Below are 19,885 nucleotides of genomic sequence, written 5' to 3'. Positions count from 1 at the left end.
CTGTAGTTTAATAATATTAAGAAATGCTTTCAGAGTATTAATCTTACCAGTGCCAAAACTTTCTTCTCCACAGAGAGAGCATCGACCAGAATCCATCAGATTTGAGAAAAATCTCCATCCTGCCGGTGTTTCATATACAGGTACTTTCATTGATTTTGCAACCCTAAAAAAAGGCATTATACAACATACCCTATTAATATACTATAGTTTTTTTTTGAATATATGGATATACGATAGCATTATTTAAATGCATTCATTTTAAGGAAAGCCATGGATTAAAAACTGGATTTAGGTTCTGGCCATAACAACCTATCACATGCTACTTAGTACAGTTGTTTAAAAGAAGTTTAGATACAGTTTAAGAAAAAAATATTTCTTAGAAGAGCAAAATGCTATATTCAACTGAAAGTTTGAATATTTTTCCCCAAATAATTTAACCTAAATGTTTACAAACATTGAAAAGTAGCAGATGTCATAAAAGGGATAAGTCAGAATTTCAGTAATTCCTTTTTTAAAATTTTGTTTTCTTTTTTTTCTTTCTCAGTATTTTAATCTTATTAAAATATGCTTTATCTAATTATTTTCTTTATTAATGTCTCTGTGTATTTTTGTGTGTACAAATACAATAAAATGGTATATTAAACACTAAGTAATCAACTTAAGATCTAAACTTTATCATATAACAAATACTTTGAGGTCATTTGCAGACGTTCTTGTTTCAATGTTATATGCAATTTTGGATGAAAAACTCAAATAATTCTATGCATGTAACATTGATACTCCAAAAATTATAATTAATATTAATAGCATTTTTGTTCTTCTTTTCTCTATTCTCAACATCCTAAACTATCTAAACAACAGAAAACTAATAATCTCCAATAAACAATATTGTACTGAAACAATATGGTATATAATATATCAAGATCTATAGCAATATAATAAAAAAGAATAAAATAACTGGCAATAATTAAAACAAAAAAAATCCCAAACATTCAAACATAGAAACAATAATAACATCAATAAAACATAAAAGATACAGTTATCTCTTCAACTTAATGGCATTACTGAGCCAAGGGAGCGCAGTGATTATAGTGCAGTACTGCAGACTACTTCTGCTGACTGCTGACTGCCGGCTGACTACAATTTGGCAGTTCAAATCTCACAGGATTCAAGGTTGACTCAGCCTTCCATCCTTCCAAGGTGGGGAAAATGAGGACCCAAATTGTTGGGGGCAATAGGCTGACTCTCTAAACTGCTTAGAGAGGGTTGTGAAGCACTGTGAAGTGGTATATAAGTCTAAGCCAGGGGTGGGCAAACTTTTTGGCTCGGGGGCCTCATTGACTTTTAAAATTTGACAGATGGGCTGCCACCTGGTGTTGAAATGCCTGTCATTACAAGTCAAAATCAAACGAATGCAATCATTCAATCATTCACATCAAACCTTAATTCTGTACCAATCTTCGGCGGGCCGGATTAAAAAGACCAACGGGCCGGATGTGGCCCCCGGGCCGTAGTTTGCCCACCCCTGGTCTAAGCGCTATTAGTATTAGTCAACTAAGAATTATCAAGGCAAGAAACAGACATAGGATCAATGTGCAAAGGAATGTCCCCTTTATTCATCTCTTAACATTTGCCCTAAAAGTTAATAATTGTCACATGTACAAAGAAAGGATGCAGTCTTCAACAAAGAGGTGAACTCCAAATAGACAAATCTTTGGAATCCTAAAGACTGCAAACTGGATTGCAGTTTGCAAATCAGATACATCAACAACTGGATCCAATGTAATTATTTTATTTCATAATGGTACTTTCCAGGGTTTCAATTGCATTAAATGTAAATAACAAAACATAATTTAAATTAATTTTTTATTCCCTCCCCCCCTCTCACACATAGACACATCCTTAACATACAGATACACAGATTAACTGATATGCCAGTCAGTCTCATGTCTCTTTTTTTCATAATCAATATCTCTAGCATATTTTCCTAACTCTTTTACTAGAAGAATCCTTGAAATAATTTTCAGCTATCAGGAAACTCTGGCAAAAAATACAATACTTCACAATACAATTCATTTCTAACTTAGATAAATTATGATTTACAATGTTCACAACATCAGCAAACTAGGTTGTGCAAGCACTAGCATTTCAAAAAGCAGGGTTTCATTTTAAATTATGACCTAGGGTTTCAATGGAAACTAATTGAAAAACGCTGCTCTATACCTTAGAAACTTATAATAAAATATGTCCACAAAGGTAAATTATAGGTTATATATATATTAGCCGATGTATTATTTGGAATAAGTACAAATATTTTAACTTTAAATAAGATAGTTTAATTTATGTGTAATTAACTCTGGTACAAGATCTGTATTGTGAGAGAAGATTATGATCATTGATTTAGAGCAACTTGATATTCAAAATGTTAGCTAGCTATTTCAATCCAGGAAGCTTGTCTTCAAATTAATCTAAGATGAAGTGTGTACTCCATTTTGTACCATTTTTAGTGCCAATAATACCCAATAATTGCCACTTTTAGATGTTTTTTCATAGACCAAAATAGCTATAATTGCTTGTTACACATGTACAGAAAAATTCACATAGTTTACAGAAGAGTATATCTTGATGAATAAAACAAATAGCTTGTTGTATTTTTAGAAAATTTTATTTTATTTACTTTATTACTTTCACAGTGTGTTTACAATATCATACAAAAACATTAGTATAAATTTCACAAGTGCTACCATATCTGGGTTGCAATAATCCATCTGACCACTAAATAGCACCAAACCAGTTTACAATAACTCTCTGCTGCCTTAATGATGATTGTCAAAGTTTTGCAGCCCAGATATCATAGCCCTACAGTAATAAGGAAAATATTGTAGAATGAATTTGCTTTATTTTCATTCTACAGAAATAAATTTTCAAATGGTTGAAGCTATCCACAATCTTGGCATTTAATTCCCTATATCTGAAATGGAGAAGGCAGTCCCAGAGAATCCCCACACAAACAAGCTTAAATAAACATCCTCAGCCCCACACAAACACAAATTCAAAAAGTTAATACAAAAGACATCAGAAGTGAAACACAAAAGAAGTATCTATTATAAATAAATATTATAAATCTGACATACAGTGCCATGCCGGTTTTGAAATATCTGTTTCTTGAGTATTACTATAGCAATATGGTTCGCACATTGACACAAAATTAATTTCAACGTACAACCACAATTAAGCTGAAAACTTCTGTTGCTAAGTGAGACATTTGTTAAGTGAGTTTTGCCCATTTTGTGACTCTTCTTGCCACAGTTGTTAAGTTAGTAACATGGTTGTTAAGTGAATCTGGCTTCCCCATTGACTTTGCTTGTTGGAAATAGCAAAAGGTAATCATATGTCCCCAGGTCATAAATATGACTCTGTTTCCAATATCTGAATTGATCAGGTGACCAAGGGGATACTGCAACGGATGTAAGTGTGAAAAACTTTTCAGTGCCTTTGTAACTTCAAACATGAACTGTTGTAAATGAACTGTTGTAAGTCGAGGACTACCTATACATTATGTTCTAGGGAACCAAGCCAGTGTGGCATTCAAAAATTGTGACAGAAAACTTCTAACGTTCCCACTCCTCACAATATTGTATATTATCCTTTCAAACAGATGGGAACACATTTTTTAATTCAGAAATTCTAAATAAGATCTCTGGAACTACTAGGGGAAATATATTACCTGAGTTTTTTCATGGATAGAACATGATGGTTCATCTAATTAACTATGGTTTGTTAAACTATTCAGACCACACAAGATGCTGTTACAGTATAAAATATCAAATTAAAATTGTAGTATATTATTATCATCTTTTATGCCATATTAAGCAACCTGTGCCTTGTTAGGTCATCCTTTTAGAGATATTTCCTTGCCTAAACAGAGAAATAAAATGACTATGGGAACACAAAAAAACAGTTAACTCAGTGGGGAAGCCTGCAAAAAGTTGGATGTTGCTTCCATGCCCACTGCTTTTTTGCATCTTTATTGTCATTAGAAATCCTGCTTTAGAGGATTAACAATCCTCCTTCTTTCCTTCCTTCTGCATCCTTCTTATATTCTTTCCTTCCTCCTTCCCCCTTCCCCCTTTCCCTTCCTCTTTAGAATTCCTGCCGACTTCTCCATTTACTTTGTCTGTGGTAAGTTTGTAGGGAGAAAATCAACGGAAAAATTAGCGATATTGCAGACTGAAGGACAGCAGGCAGGTAAGTCGCTACTGCCATGTGGGGAAGGGAGAAAGGAGGTGCGTTGGGGTGTGGTTCAGCAATTGTACATGGAAGTACACAAGGGATGGTGAGGATATGCAAGCATGCACAAGATACACCACACGGTTGAGGAAGGTGCACTGGGGGCGGGGAGCATAAATTGGGGAAATGTAATGAGGTGTTATAGGCCAGAAAAGATACACTGGGTTCCCTTCTCCCTGTTTCTCCTTCCTTTCCTTTTCTTCCTTCCCTTTTTTCCTTCCTCCCTCCCTTCCCATTATGTACATTAGCCCATTTGTGGTACTTTGTTGCCTTATGATATATTGTTTTGCTCTGTTAAATGTCATGACAATGGGAGTTTTAGCAGTATACAGATAAATGTGAAAGATGACCTCTGATATTAAAAAATGATTTGAGGAAAAAAGCCAGCTAATTTTACTGGGTCGAGAAATGGAAAATGTTAGAAACAGTTTAGTCAAAGTAATGTATTTATCTTCAAATGTACTTAACCCTCAAAGTTTTGAATGTTTCGTCTTCAGTCAAAAGGAGTGTAATACAGAAGATTTAAGAGAGTTTTATGTGATGTATTTCGTGAACAAAATGGGTCTATAACCAAGAACATCTGTGACAGCAGCATAGGACCATGATAAGGCATTTGACATTTTTTGCAGCCTGCAATTTTTTAAAAATAAAAAGTACTTCAAAAGTTACTGATATTACTATTGAATTCAGTGGAGGCTTTACCTCAACGTATATGCAAAGACAGCAGTTTATTTTGTCAAAGTTCGCAATAATGTGTAAGCCAAGAGACAAACCACAAAAATGCTATCTTGTATGAAGAATTTGGACAGTAATTTTCTCTGCTGTTCTGGAGATCTTATCTAAGTTTTCTGAATTTAAATAAAAAAAACGCTTTTCCTTTCTATTTGAAGCATTTATCTCTGGAGCCTGTACTCCTCATATGCTTCTAACAGTAGAAAAGTGGCAGGTCTATGAAAGACATGTTCAGTTTCTGGATATTTTCACTCTGCAGGCACTGAGTTCCCTTAAAAGGCATCAAGTGTATATATACCAAGAGTAGAACCAGGCAACTGCCAATATCCCATATATGGTAAGCACTGCAGCTGCTACTGCCATTATTTTGGATTTATGTGCAAAAAAAAATAAAAAAATAAAAAAAACTCAGGAACTGCAGCTTTGACCCAGAGAACAGATAAAAAGGATGCTTCAGAAAGATAAGAAACAAAGTGATTAAATGGCCTTCTAGGATAAAATATTACAGAACTGGAAGGGAATTCAGTAAAACATTTCTTTTGCCAGTATCATTGTCACATGTCCAATGGTGGCTCGGCTAATTTAGACTTACTTGTAAACAAAGCCATATGCTGTCTGTAGAATCCTAGTTTGATATTGTTTAGGACAACCAGATATGAGCTGCAAAAATCTGAATGAGTTTTAGAAGACAAGAAAAGGCTCATTTTTTTCTGCATATTTTTGTTGCCATTTAATGGCCGGATTTTCAGAGCCCTGACCACATAATCTCTACATTTTTAATGCAGCATATCCATTACTTCAATTAAAGAAATCTTACCTTATTTTATAAATTGCATTCATGATGCTGCAAATAAATCTATTTGTTCAATTAAAATATTCAGTATTTTGAAAGGATTTCCTGACTTCCAATGCAGGGGTCCCCAACCTCCAGTCTGTGGACTGGCACAAGTCCGGGGCATGCGAGAAACTGGGTCATGCAAACAAGCAAAGCCCCATCCACGGAATGCAAGTGGCACATGAAACCTCATCCCTTCTGGTCCGCGGAAATACCTCTCCACCGAACCGGTCCCTGGTGCCCAAAAGATTGGGGACCACTGTTCTAGTATATTTATATAAGCATTTCTCTATTTTATTTCATGCATAGGACCCATCTGTCTCATCAAAGCAATTCTGGGTGGCAAAATATTTCAAAATTTAAAACATATCATCAAAACTAAAATCTCAGAAGAGTAACAAATCCCAGGGGCTGCACTTACTTTCCAATCTCTATACCTGACCACTACCAGGTCTTGAAAGCTTTGTGAAGGCTAGCAGATAAGCCGCCATTTTGATCTTGGGTGGAAAGGTGTTATAGAGGGCAAATGTCATAACAGAAAAGAAACACTTCCTATATCTGGCAATACATCATTTAATTTAATTGATGGAAACTGAAGCACACCATTGCTGCCAGATGCAATAGGGCAGGTAATGGCAATTGGACAGAGGCAGTCCTTCAAGTATCTTGGCCCCGTGTCTTTATAGGCGACCACCAGTACCTTTTAATTCAACACAAACCCATTATGGTTGAATAAAGTGAGTTCCTGCATAGTAAAAAAAATGTCACCATTCACAAGTAGAATAGAATAGAACAGAATAATTAGAGTTGGAAGTTGGAAGTAGTTTGAAACCAATCTATTACAATTTTGCTACCTGCGGATCTTTGCTCACACCTGAGTTTTGTTGATTGCTTATAAATCTAGGGCCCACAGAGAATTTCATGAGCCCATTGATTCCTTCACTTTCTAGATGACCAACCAAGAATGCAATAGGGAACATGCAATCAGTGCCCCACATCCCTGAGATGCCACCAGTCATGGAGGATGAGAAAAACGAGAAGCTCCTTACTCCTGGAAATTAATAAATTACTTTTTCTCTCCAGTGCCACGCAGAAAAAGGAACACATCTTTCAGAAAGAAATGATGCATCTCCCTCTTTGTAGGAAATTTCCAACAGCAGAAGTGAAAGAAAAGCATTTGGGGGAAGGGGCTGCAAAGAAAGAACACTTCTATTCTCTCTCCCCGGGTCCATCTACTTTTAAAACTGAATTCATACACCCTTGTGGTTCTTTTTCCTAGCCAATTAAATCTGTGTTAACAATGAACTTTTCCGGGGATTCCCTGAAGTATTTAGTACTTGCTAATAGTGTATTTTCAGAATACTTCATTTGGCTAGTTCCTGCAATATTTTCAGACATATTTCTCTTCGATCCAGTTCCTGAAGTCACGGAAAATTACAATTGTGCCAAGGCAGCATTCATATAGGGTATTCTCTCTAATTCAAGTCATATTGTTTATGCACATGAAATATTTAAGCAAAAACATATACACATCACATTATTTTCTTTTGGAATAAATAACATTATGCAAAATAAAGTAATGGAGTGCAAAATAATAAGCAAAAGAAACTAAAGGCATGTAAATAAAAAAAATCTAGTTATGCCAACATACTTATTATACCTCTCCATACATTCATTCTACCTAATATATCTGCATACATTAAAATTTATTCATCCACTTTTTCATCTTTGGTAGTGGACATTCTAACAATTTTAGGTTTAGTTTTTTTTGCCACTTACATGTAACTCACAATCATTCATACCATGTTCCCTATCAAACGTAACTACCTTGGTCTTTGATATATTATTTTTCAAAGGATTACTCTTTGGCATAATTTACAATCTAACATTTGCTGCAAAGCATTGACGTTTTAACTCTACAAAATGGTAGATATTTACAGTATTAATGCCTAAATATATATATTAACGCATTCTTATTCCCAGGAGATACATCTGAAATCTCACCACAACCATCCCTTATATATTTTCCATAAATATTTTAATAACCAAGGGATGTTATATAGCTACTCACTGCTCAGGACTGAAGTATTCATTACACTTTTTGTTTAGCCTCTTGGGTGCTTTACTTTCATCATACATTGCTCTTATTACATTCAGCAATCACCTTCAATTATATATTTGTGTGCAACATTCCATAATTCAAGCGTATCACTTTTTCAAATACTTTCTCTTTCAAAAAAGAGAAATATTCTTCCCATTTAAACACTTTTCAATGTCTTGCTGAAGGTCAAAAACCAGATCTTCACTCTCTGCAAAGCATAAAGTTGCACTGTCCTTTCCAAATTTTGCTCATTGACATCACTTATCCCTTTCAGTCAATATTGTGCCACACAATTTCCCATGCACACTCAACAAACTTATCCTCTAATGTTTCCATTCACAATTGTTATCTTCTTACAAAGCAATCAAGTAATGGTTAGAATGCAATATTGCAGGCTAATTCAGCTCACTGCCAGCAGTTTGATCCTCACCAGCTCAAGATTGTTGGGGGCAATATGCTGCCTCTATAAATCCCTGAGAGAATGCTGTAAAGCTCTATGAAGCAGTATATAAGTCTAAGTGCTGTTGCTAATGTCTAATTAGTGCAGTATTTTGAAGAATAACTCATTACTGCTGTTTTATTGTCAGATATAGATGGAGTCTTTAACACACATTAAACAAGTATGCAGCCACCTATAAGCAAACTCTGTTTTTAATAATTTTTGCAGTTAGTCCACAATAGGAATTAATTATGATGATCACAGCAGCAGCACAAAATTACTTTTCTATTGATCACATTCACAGAGAGCTCCCCAGTAGCAATTTTTAAAGTGATCCTTTCCTTTATGGGGAGGGTCAAGCCACAGTTCCACTATAGCCACTTTATAGCCACTATAAAAAATATACTAGACAAGTTTTGTCCGGACATTCTCTGGGTGTCTTGGATGTGGAGGAACATATGCAAATTCAACCCTGAAAAGATTGAGTAACTCATATTTGGACCACCCAGGTCCAGAAATGGTCCTTTGGGACTGGCATGCCAGGAACAGATAACAGCTGTGGCCATCAAGGGCCTTCCACAAATTCACCTAGTGTGCCAAATGTGTCCAAAACTAACAGGAGAGTCTTGGCACAGCTGCTCGTGCTTTGGTCATTTAAGGCTTGACCACTGCAATAAATTTGTTATGGGACCAACCTTGAAGATTACTCTGGAGCTGCACGTTGTCCGGAATGTGGCAAGGGCAGTTATGGGCCTGCCATACTATGCCCATATAATACCATTTCCAGAGTTGCACTGGTTACCAATAGGCTTCTGGGTGAAGTTCAAAATGCTGATTATCACCTAAACCCCCTTTATAGCATAGGGCTGATTATTTGAGGATCCAAATCTTCTGTAGCTTCTACCACCCTACATAATAGGGCAGAATCAGTATATTTTTGGGTGCCATTTGTGCCTCAACATTTGAATTTTACTGCTTTATTTTGACTGTACAATCTCAAAGTGCTATGGAGGATATATATACATGGCCTCAGGTCCTCATCCCTTCATTAAACCCTAAAGCAGGGTTAATGTAATTCTATTGTTTAATTACGCAACATACTATGCTTGAATTATTGGCTTTATTTATTTAAACATTTATATAGTCAGCCATCCTACACCAAACTCTGGACTGCTCCCAAGCTTTTAAAGTATTTGGCCTAATTATGCCTTTTCCCAATAGTGAATAATGTCATTACTTCTAAAAAACAAAATACATCCGAACTGCTGTTTTACATAAGCCTCTTGGAAGTGGCAGTCCCAAACTAGATCCTTGACTCAAAAATTACAAATTACAAATTTTTCCATTGCCCCGGATATGCCCAAATTATCCCCATGAGTATAATTACTCACAATTTAAGAACACTGCAGTAAACTGCATTATGGTTTAATGTTAATTATCTGGTTCACAAACCACACAATCAATAGATTATTGCAACCTGCTGAACCCAATTTATCCAAAACCCTCCCCCATCCTTAGCCTAATCTAGCTTGTTGCATATAAACTATGCTAAAAATATAAACTTAGGCTTAATATAGTGACCAGGTTTGTATAATCATTAAACTAAAATTAAGCTATCATGCATTATAATATTTGAACTGTGCATCTTTAGGGAATTAAAAGCAGTATTTTCAGATCATAGCCCTCCTATCATGGGAAGTGGGTTAAAGAAATCTTATCCTCCCTCTGCTTTTCAGTGTCAAAGGTTCAGTCTAGGACATGAAGGAAATGAAAAGAAGCCCAGGATTCAGAGGAAGGCTACTGAATAAAAACTGCTCTGAATATTCTGGAATTAATAACAAAATAGACTCTGTTGTTTACAAAGCCATTTGATTAGTTTTTGGAAATAGTCATTACAAATATTCATTTCAAAACAGTTTTGTCATATCCAAACAAAAAGAAAGGACACCGGGAGGAAAAAAGCAGTGCCAAGTTAGACATGCCTGTATAAATAATGATAACATGGAAACTTTCATTTTGGGGGTGGAAGGAAAATATTTTACCCTTAGAAGAAAAGAGAAATATAATTTTGAGTGCCTCAAAAGTGCCTCAGAAATTCTGAAGACTGAGCTCAATAGTACAATTTGTAAATGAGTTTTGCCAAAGTCACTTAAGCAGAGCTAGTCAATTCAAAGCAACAGTGGACGGCCATTTTGAATGTTTTCCTCAGCCCCTCTGGCATGCAAAAAACACAGTAAGTGACACAATTATATAACTGAAGTTTGTGTTTTGTTTCTGGATAGGTTTAAAAGACAAACTAAGCCCATCAAACCCCATAGGGCAGGGGTCCCCAACCACCGGGCCCCGGACCGGTACCAGTCCATGGATCATTTTCTACTGGGCCGCCGGTTTGATGGGCACCGCCATCTTGTTTTGACGAGAAAGTGCTTCCAGGTGAGCTTTTCCGGTTGGAAAGCAGCGTTTGGGTCCTGAAGGAATCCTCGCGCCTTAGTTTCATCGAAGGGGGGGCGGCTTCGAACGAAGAGCTGTCCCGATGGCGGAGGAGATTAAGAAAGCACAAAAAAGCACAAAAAAGGTACAAAGGAGGAGTTGAAGGTGGCGGGGAGAAGTGGGGGACAGCTGGCTGGCCGGTCGCTCGGCTCGCCTTGCCTTGTCATGCGTGCCAATGCCGGTACCAGGCCGCGGATCATTTTGTGATGCTGGTACCGGGCCATGGCACAAAAAAGTTGGGGGCTACTGCCATAGGGAATAACCCTAGTCTGCATGTTATTTAAGGAAAAATGCAAAATCCGTGCCTCACTGAGGATCAAAGGTTTGGTCACCAAATATTGTTCTGCGCTTATTCTAAGTATTGAAAAATGGAGGTTGCATGGGATAATAGGCCATTCCTGCTATAAAGCCAAACAGTGTAAAAGCATCAGGCACTGAAGAAAGGGTTGAATAGACTACAGGTAGTTCTTGACTTACAACCATTCATTTAATGACCATTCAAAGTTACAATTGCATTGAAAAAAGTGACATACGATTGTTTTTAAGACTTACAACCTTTGCGGCATCCCCACATGATCAAAATTTGGGTGCTCGGCAACGTATTTATGAGAGTTGCTATGTCCTGGGTTCATGTAATCACCATTTGTAACCTTCCTAGTTGGCTTCTGATGGGCAAAGTCCACGAGGAAGCTAAATCCACTTCATGACAGCATGATTCACATAACAACCTCAGTGATTCACTTAACAATCAGGGCAAAAAAGTTCCTAAAATGGTGTTCTGATTTGGTAGTAAGTCAAGGACTACCTGTATATAACAAAGAGGATTCTTTAAACCAGAGGTCTCCAAACTTGGCAACTTTTAAAACTTGTGGACTTCAACTCCCAGAATTCTCCAGCCAGCTATGCTGGCTGGTGAATTCTGGGAGTTGAAGTTCACAAGTCTTAAAGTTGCCAAGTTTGGGGACCCCTGCTTTAAGCCCTCCTGTTTATCAGCAGATCAGATGTATGTGGCTATTTAGACTTTAGTTCACACATCACGTAGTTATGATTTCATTTAACTATGCTTTGCTTACAAGAGCCAGGATGGAGCAGTGGTTATAATGCAGTAGAGATAGTCCTCGACTTACAACAATTCATTTGGTGACCGTTCAACGTTACAATGGCACTAAAAAAGAGTGACTTGTGACCATTTTCCCACACTTACGAATGTTGCAGCATCCCGATGGTCATGTGATCAAAATTGAAATGCTTGGCAACTGGTTCATATTTATGACCTTTTGCTATGTCCCAGGGTCATGTGATCAACTTTTGCGACTGTCAACTAAAAAGATACTCCTTTGGTCTTTTTAGCTGCCAGAAAAAGGGAGTGTGGGAAAACAAGGCATTCTTGAAATGCCTAGATAATCACCTTGGCAGCCTAAAGTTGTTGGAGAGTAAGAAGGTTTTTGGAGAGCATGATGGATGACTCTTGAAGATGGATGTGTCCCATTGGAGAAGTCACATCCAGGGGGTGGGGGAAAGACCAGGGTCAAGGCGGAAATGTATGATGTGATTTAGTATCGGCTGTACCCAGCCATGCGCCAACATGGCAACTTTTAATAAATTAATTTTTTTTTCTCTGAGATGTGGCTAGAGACTTTTGATTTGAATGAGGGTGGATTTGTTGGAGCCCGGACAGCGTCTTTCTGACAAGCAAAGCCAATGGGAAAGCCAGATTCATTTTAACAACTGTCTGACTGAGTTAACAACTGCTGTGATTCACTGTACCACTCTGGCAAAAAAGCTTGTAAAATGAGGCAAAACAAATGTCTCAAATTAGCAACATAAATTTTGGGCTCAATTGCAATTGTAAGTCAAGGACTCCCGCTACTGTAGGGCTAACTCACGGCTCATTGCCAGAGATTTTGATCAGCCTTCCCTCCTTCTGAGGTGGGCAAAACGAGGAACCAGATTGTTGGGGGCAATAGGCTGACTTTGTAAACCGCGTAGAGAGGGCTGGAAAGCACTGTGAAGCAGTATATAAGCTAAGTGCTATTGTTGCTGTTGCCTACTAGTCAAAACTGGTTGGTTCAATGAAATAGGTTAAGCAAACAATGACTGGCTCGCACTACATGCTCAGCCAGGACTGATAGCCTTTTTCCAGCTAAGAGCTATGATTGGCCTTTTGAATGATCTGTCAGGGATTGCACTCCAAAAAGGTACAGGTAGTCCTCAACCTACAGCAGTTCATTTAGTGACCGTTCAAAGTTACAATGGCACTGAAAAAGTGACTTAAGAACATTTTTCACGCTTATGACCTTTGCAACATTCCCACAATCACATGATTAATATTCAGATGTTTGGCAAACTAACATTTATGATGGTTGCGGTGTCCCAGGGTCATGGGTTTCCCCTTCTGTGACCTTTGGACAAGCAAAGTCAATGGGGGAGCCAGATTCATTTAAAAACAGTGTTACTAACTTAACAATTGCAGTGATTCACTGAACAACTGCAGCAAGCAAAGCTGTAAAACGGGGCAAAACTTTTTTTAAAAAAATTAATAAAGGTATCAAAAGCAGTAATCAGTATTTGAAACATCATGCCCATGGCTTCTTCAAATCAGAAAAAGTGAGTGACGTGGGAAAACAGCTAGAAAATTCAAGCATTTTAAACAAAGATTTGTAATTTGGTAGCAATTTTCCTGAAACAAAGGTGTTTTGCTCATAGTTTCTACTTTCTATTATGTGGAAGTGCACACACATGCACTACACACAACAATAGCTCTGAATTGTATAGTTTCTCTGGAAAAATGATTCTGAAATACACAAGGGTTCTATAGAGATTATTCTGGTTCATGAGGTCAGTGTCTCTGCAATTAACCGTACACATTATATACTTAACTCAGAAATTGTCATTTTGTGGTCCTTCACACATATGATAATGAGATATAACTCCTGATCAGAAAGCTTAATAGTGTGACAAGCTGAGGTTGAATTTCAGAGATACCTATCTGGAAAAATTAAAAAAAAATCTGGAAATCCAGGACAGTAACATCCCACCCCACCCCAAATGAATGGAGCTATTTTGAGACATACTATAGATTGGGGAAAAAAATATTTTGCAATTGCAATTAGACAATTGTTTTATGAGTACCCTAAACTAGGGGAAAATAAAACAGGAGGGAAATAATCTCTTGGTGGTTTGTTGATGAAATGTAGTCGCAGAACTTCTGAACTGCAAACCAAGGGGTTGGGAGTTGAATAGAACAGTAAATTTAGCCTTATCCATGTCCAGATATATAATGATACCAATGAAACTTGTCTCCTACCTGTCCAAAGCAGTGCTGGTAGGCATACTCCTACCAAACCCTCGCAGAGCCATCTGATGAAAATACGGAATGCAATGGAGATTTGCTGCAATAATGGCCAGGGAATCAGAAGGGTTAACAAAAAATCCATTTTGACCCAGAATCATGTAACGATCCTGAAAGAGAAAATAAAATATCATATTGGGTAGGAAAAGAGGAAATGAATAAGTAAAGAAGAACTTCTGCAGTGTTTGTGCAAAAATAGCCGGATTCTCCCTTTTTTCAATTTGCAGTCTAGCAACAGAGAGACCCAAAATTGTTATCTGGCTTAGTCTGTTTCATACGGTAGTACTCAGCTAAACCCCACAGAGATCTAAACCCTACGGAGAAGTTTAATTTGGTTGAATAAATTATGGGGGAAAATAGTTTTTGACTCCAAAGTTTCATATTATTTTTTCCTGGAAACATACTCTCTTGAAGAATAGTAATGTTTTCCCCTTACATTAAGCTTGATCAAAAAGGAAGGAAGGAAGGAAAAGGAAGGAAGGAAGGAAGGAAGGAAGGAAGGAAGATAGAAGGAGGAAGGAGATATCTTTTATCTATACTCCTTCATTAGGAACTGCAAAATCAATTTTGAACTTTTAATTCTTATTTGTATTTTATAACGAAGTATGTTATCAACGGCTTTCTTTAATTGAACTTTGAAGATTTCCAATAATTATGCTCTATAAATCTTTCACTACTAGGCAGGAATTTTTCTCCAACAATCTTTTCAGCAAAGGAAGGATAAGCAACCATAAGTTAGAATGAGATAAAGAATTGAATTTAACTGGAAATATCAAGTCCAGTATTACATTTCCTAAAATGGTCACACAATACTTGGTACACAGTTCTTCATGCCCTAAACAAAGGAGTTAAAAATGTGCTTCCAAAATATCATTTACACTGGTTTCTTCATCTGTTGCTTACTGATTAAATCAGAAAAAAAACACGATTGTTTTACAAAAAACTGGAGATTATTTTGGTAGTAACTATGAATAATGCAAAATGAAAAAAAAACAAAAGTTGAGGTGGGGTAGAGGTCCCATGGCTAGGTTCAGCTGCATACACAATTTGTTTACGTGACACTTAGAATAGAATAGAATAACAGAGTTGAAGGGACCTTGAAGGCCTTCTAGTCCAACCCCCTGCCCAAGCAGGAAAGGCTATCTACCATTTCACACAAATGGTTGTCCAATCTCTTCTTTAAAACTTCCAGTGTTGGAGCATTCACAACTTCTGGAGGCAAGTTGTTCCACTGGTCAATTATTCTAACTGTCAGGAAATTACTTCTTAGTTCTAAGTTGCTTCTCTCCTTGATTAGTAACCACCCAATGATTCTTGTCCTGCCCTCAGGTGCTTTGGAAAATAGCTGGACTCCCTCTTCTTTGTGGCAACCCCTGAGATATCGGAACACTGATATCATTTCATTGCTTCCAACAAGGAACTTCAATCAGTTTTCCAATTCTAACTGCCAAGCATTTCTAATATCAAAGAAGTTATTGGAAATGCCAAGCATTTATAATAACTGCCAAGCATTTCTAATATCAAAGAGATGCATGCATCTGTCTGGAAAATCCATGAGATACATTATGAACTTAAAATGTATTTTCTAATACATGTTCTGAACTTGAAAAATCTACAGTTGATCCTGAACTAAATGATATATTTTGGAACTCTAAACATTTTAGCCCTGAACAATGTTGAACCACTGAATCGTTCATAACAGTGAGGGAATTTTGAAGGGCATAACTGATAAACTAAACTGTTAATTTCTTCTGTGCTTAAATAAAAGCCTAATAACTATGTGAAAGATAGAAATCCTCTGAAAGTTGTTAGGTCACTTTCAGCTATGAAGTTAGTTTCCCCAAACCTACCCCATCAGCATCAAATGCAGCTCCAAATCCATACTCTCCTCCTTTCATTGCTTCCAACAAGGAAGTGGCATATGTAAGGTTTGGATCAGGGTACTGGCCACCAAAATCTTCCAGAGGGACACAGTCAACTGCAGAATTAGCAGGAGCTCCCAATTCCTCACACAGGATTCTCCGGACATAGGGGCCCATCACTGCAAAAGGGATTTGCCTTCAATTTAAAGACCATTTTCAAATAAATATTCAGAATGAAATCCTTCATGCATTTTTTTAACAAAATTGAATCAGTTTGCATTAAGCAGGGTCCCAAGAGGCAACTGGACTTTCTTGTTTTTCTTTGAAGATGTTTCACTTCTCATCCAAGAAACCAGAAAGTCCAGTTGCCACCTGAAAAAGCATCTTTGGGACAACTATGACCTGGATGACTGAGAATCGCCATATATATTAAGTAGGGTATTATATAACTCTCTATTAAACAAGGTATCCAGCAATTCTCTGCCAAAAATGCCTCTGTACTTATATGCATATTTGGTCATCTGCATGTGACTGAGGTAATCTCCTTTTTAAAAAATGAAGGCTATGAAATATCCTTTGATTACCAAATAATTTAGGGAATAAATTACAGTAAAAACAATAGTAAAGCCAAACTATAATAAATAAATCAATGAAAATAGAAGAGGGCCAGCATTAAGCACATGGAATAGGCAACTCTTTATTTTTTATTTTTGTTTTACAACTATTGCAGAAGGAATGCAGTAATTTCACTAGGCGTTTGATTCAGTTTTAGGGAAGTGAAATAAATATCCAATGTTTCAGTTATTTATTGCACTTATTTTGTTCTTTATGTTGCTATAGAAGTACAGGTAGGCATCAACTTCCAATCGTTCATTTAGTGACTGTTCACAGTTACAACGGCACTGAAAAAAGTGACTTATGACTAGTTTTCACACTTACAATTGTTGCAGCATGGTCAAAATTTGAGTACTTGGCACCTATTTATTTATGACAGTTGCAATGTCCTGGGGTCAGGTGATCATCACCTGTAACTTTCCCCGCTGGGTTCCGACAAGCTAAGTCAATGGAGAAAGCCAGTTTCATTTAATGACATCAAGATTCATTTAGCAACTGCAGTGGTTTGCTTAATCATGGCAAAAAGGTTGTAAAATGGGGCAAAAGTCCTGCCTTGCTTAGCAACTGCCTTGCTTAGCAAAAGAAATTTTGGACTCAGTTGTGGTTACAAGTTGAGAATCACCTGTAGAATATCTAAATTAGCAGTTTATCCACCTTTTCAGTCACAGTTTGGTGACCTATTATGGCCTATCCCACCCAGTTCAGCTGCTTATATAATTTGTACAATAGAAAGCCTGTATCAAAACCAAACATATTAGCGTGGTGATTAATTTAAAAGCAGATTGATTCTGGATTAATTTGTGCTCTGGAAATTCCCAAGTGAAATTTTTATAAAAGTAGTGAGAACACTGGGCAGCAATATATACCATCTGGTATATATTATTAAATAACAAACTTTATTTGGGAAAAAACCTATGAGAGTACTTAAGAAATAGCTGTATAATACCAGATATAAGGTCAAATATTCTACTAGTGGACATTTTATAGCAGTAGTCACAATGACAGAGCTTTATGTTTGAGCAGTAGAAAAAATGGCCTCAGGAAATGAAACTGATTTTTTAAAAAAGAATGTTGTTCTACTTAAACACCAACATGAAACATAATTAAAGGAAGAGACAGATTTTCTTCCACTTCTGCAAAGAATTTTGTGGCTCTTTGAAAATATCTCCTTAGCAATTGTTGAGGGAAATAGCTGGTATGAGGTCATATATCTAAACTCAATTATAGTATCTGTGTTTTTGTGGGCAGAGAAAAAAATTGAATAGCATTTTTAAAAAATACAAATGGAAAACAGGCAGCGGGTGAAATGTGATATCATGGCGTATAAGAACGTAAAAGAAGGATGTTTTATTTGTGGTATAAACATTCTTGACATATTTAACTTTTCTCAAGATGACAGTAACTATTTTAAAACCTATTATTGAAAGTTTTAATAGAGTAAACTGAAGAAACCAGTTTGTGGGCAAAAATGTATACACTTAAAAATATAATCATGTATTTTTTAATCTGTTACCTTTGTCCCAGTTATTTTTGTCACATTTGAATAATTTCGGTTTCTACGAATTCTTCAACATATAATCCATTAAATGCATTTGTCATACCAAGTAACCTATATCACTGTTAAGAATAAATTATCTTAGCACAGAAGCAGCAATGTGTATGTGGAGTTGCTGAAAATAATTTGTATCTTAAGGGCTAAGGAGCTAGATTTCTATATATATATAGTTGGTGTTCTTTCAATTTAAAAAGAACAAAGCTATAAATACTTTTCATGAGTTAACTGAAACAACAAGTGTCCTGGACATTCAAGAATTGCTTTTTCCCAGAGACAACTAATATTTTGGTTTTCAGCTGAAGAAAGGGGTTTTCATCTTTACTCTCATCTCCAAAATTAAGTCAGTAGGAAATTTAAGGCATCTCTCTGACTCTGCCCCACTCTCATCATATACATAGCTCCCTTACGAGCATGAAATATGGAAGATATTTTGAATATTATACATAACAGCAAAATCATGTGCATGTCTCTGCATTCATTAAGGATTATCTAGCCTATTATTACTATCAATAGTAATTAATTACTGAGTTTTAAATCTTATTTTCAGCATTTTAAAAATCAGTGGTTTACATACTGCATTAAAAATGGTGCTCTTTACCTCCATTCATGGCATCAATTCTGATCTTAAGTTGATTTGGCCCAGTTAGCAAGCCTCTAATAGAACTGAAATCAAAAATGGTCCTCAGAAGATTAAGATAAACCTCCACAGAGTCCACTATCTCAACTGTGCACAAAAGATCAAACAAAGAAGTTAGGTCAGGATACTGTGCTTAGGCATAAGTACACACCAAATGAAAATTATTACTGCAAAAACTTTTATCATCGAGTAAGTGAAAATCTACAACATAAAACGCTTTGGGAATTAACCTTTATCAAAGATCACCATTCAATTTGGCAATTCAATGTCCATAGTAGAAATCTTGCTAGGGTTGTCTGAACTATTCAAATAGGCAAAGTTGCTTAACACTTCAGCAACAGAATTGGCAGAAGTATATTCTGTTCATGTACATGTAACATGCATGTTCAGGCAACCTAGTAAGGTCCTTGGGACTGTTTCACTTTCAAGAAGATAGGCCTCAATGCTTTACTGTCCCTCAGAGTATTACTTTAAGGATTTTGTTTTTTTACTTAAAGAGTTACTTCACAAAATGTCCCACTGAATGTTTTTGGCCAGCCACAATTTCTATCTGATCCTATCAACTCTGAATATTTGACTATTGTTACCTTTTTGGATATTCTATGAATAAGCAAGAGAATAGCTTAAGACATGCTTTCTTTCTTTCTTTCTTTCTTTCTTTCTTTCTTTCTTTCTTTCTTTCTTTCTTTCTTTCTTTCTTTATTTATATTTCATATTTCTCAACCGCCTATCTCCCTCAGACAAAGGCTCTGGACAGTAATAATCATGTCAGATTGATAAAGGCGCAAGTAAAGATAGGGTTATATGTTCTAAAACTCCCTATATTGCTTCCAGAACTGTTGGCACACAATAGAATAACACAAAATATCATCAAGATATCAAAAAGACCAAAATAAAACCAAGTATGAAAAAAACGTTATAAAATGACTATGTGGCTTAGTAACACAATGACCACAAAAATCCATAATTAATTTAGC

General features: G+C 36.4%; 1 protein-coding gene across 1 annotated transcript in view; it reads right to left on the bottom strand.

Annotated features, from left to right (window-relative positions):
• PGM5 (phosphoglucomutase 5) overlaps positions 1-19,885 on the bottom strand; it is a 63,902-nt gene that overhangs the window by 22,812 nt on the left and 21,205 nt on the right. Inside the window, exons 4-7 of the mRNA XM_026703772.2 lie at positions 18,870-18,995; positions 16,090-16,280; positions 14,195-14,349; positions 48-163 (exon numbers count right to left, since the gene is read on the bottom strand). Of these exons, the coding sequence (XP_026559557.1) occupies positions 48-163; positions 14,195-14,349; positions 16,090-16,280; positions 18,870-18,995 (588 nt within the window). The remainder of the gene's footprint in view (positions 1-47; positions 164-14,194; positions 14,350-16,089; positions 16,281-18,869; positions 18,996-19,885) is intronic.

This window comes from Pseudonaja textilis, chromosome 2, assembly GCF_049901715.1.
Source record: "Pseudonaja textilis isolate UNSWEBS1 chromosome 2, rPseTex1.2, whole genome shotgun sequence".
In the NCBI taxonomy this organism is placed as follows: Eukaryota; Metazoa; Chordata; class Lepidosauria; order Squamata; family Elapidae; genus Pseudonaja; species Pseudonaja textilis.
The sequence above is the reverse complement of the archived record's forward strand: the minus strand, read 5'-3'. Positions and strand labels throughout refer to the sequence as shown.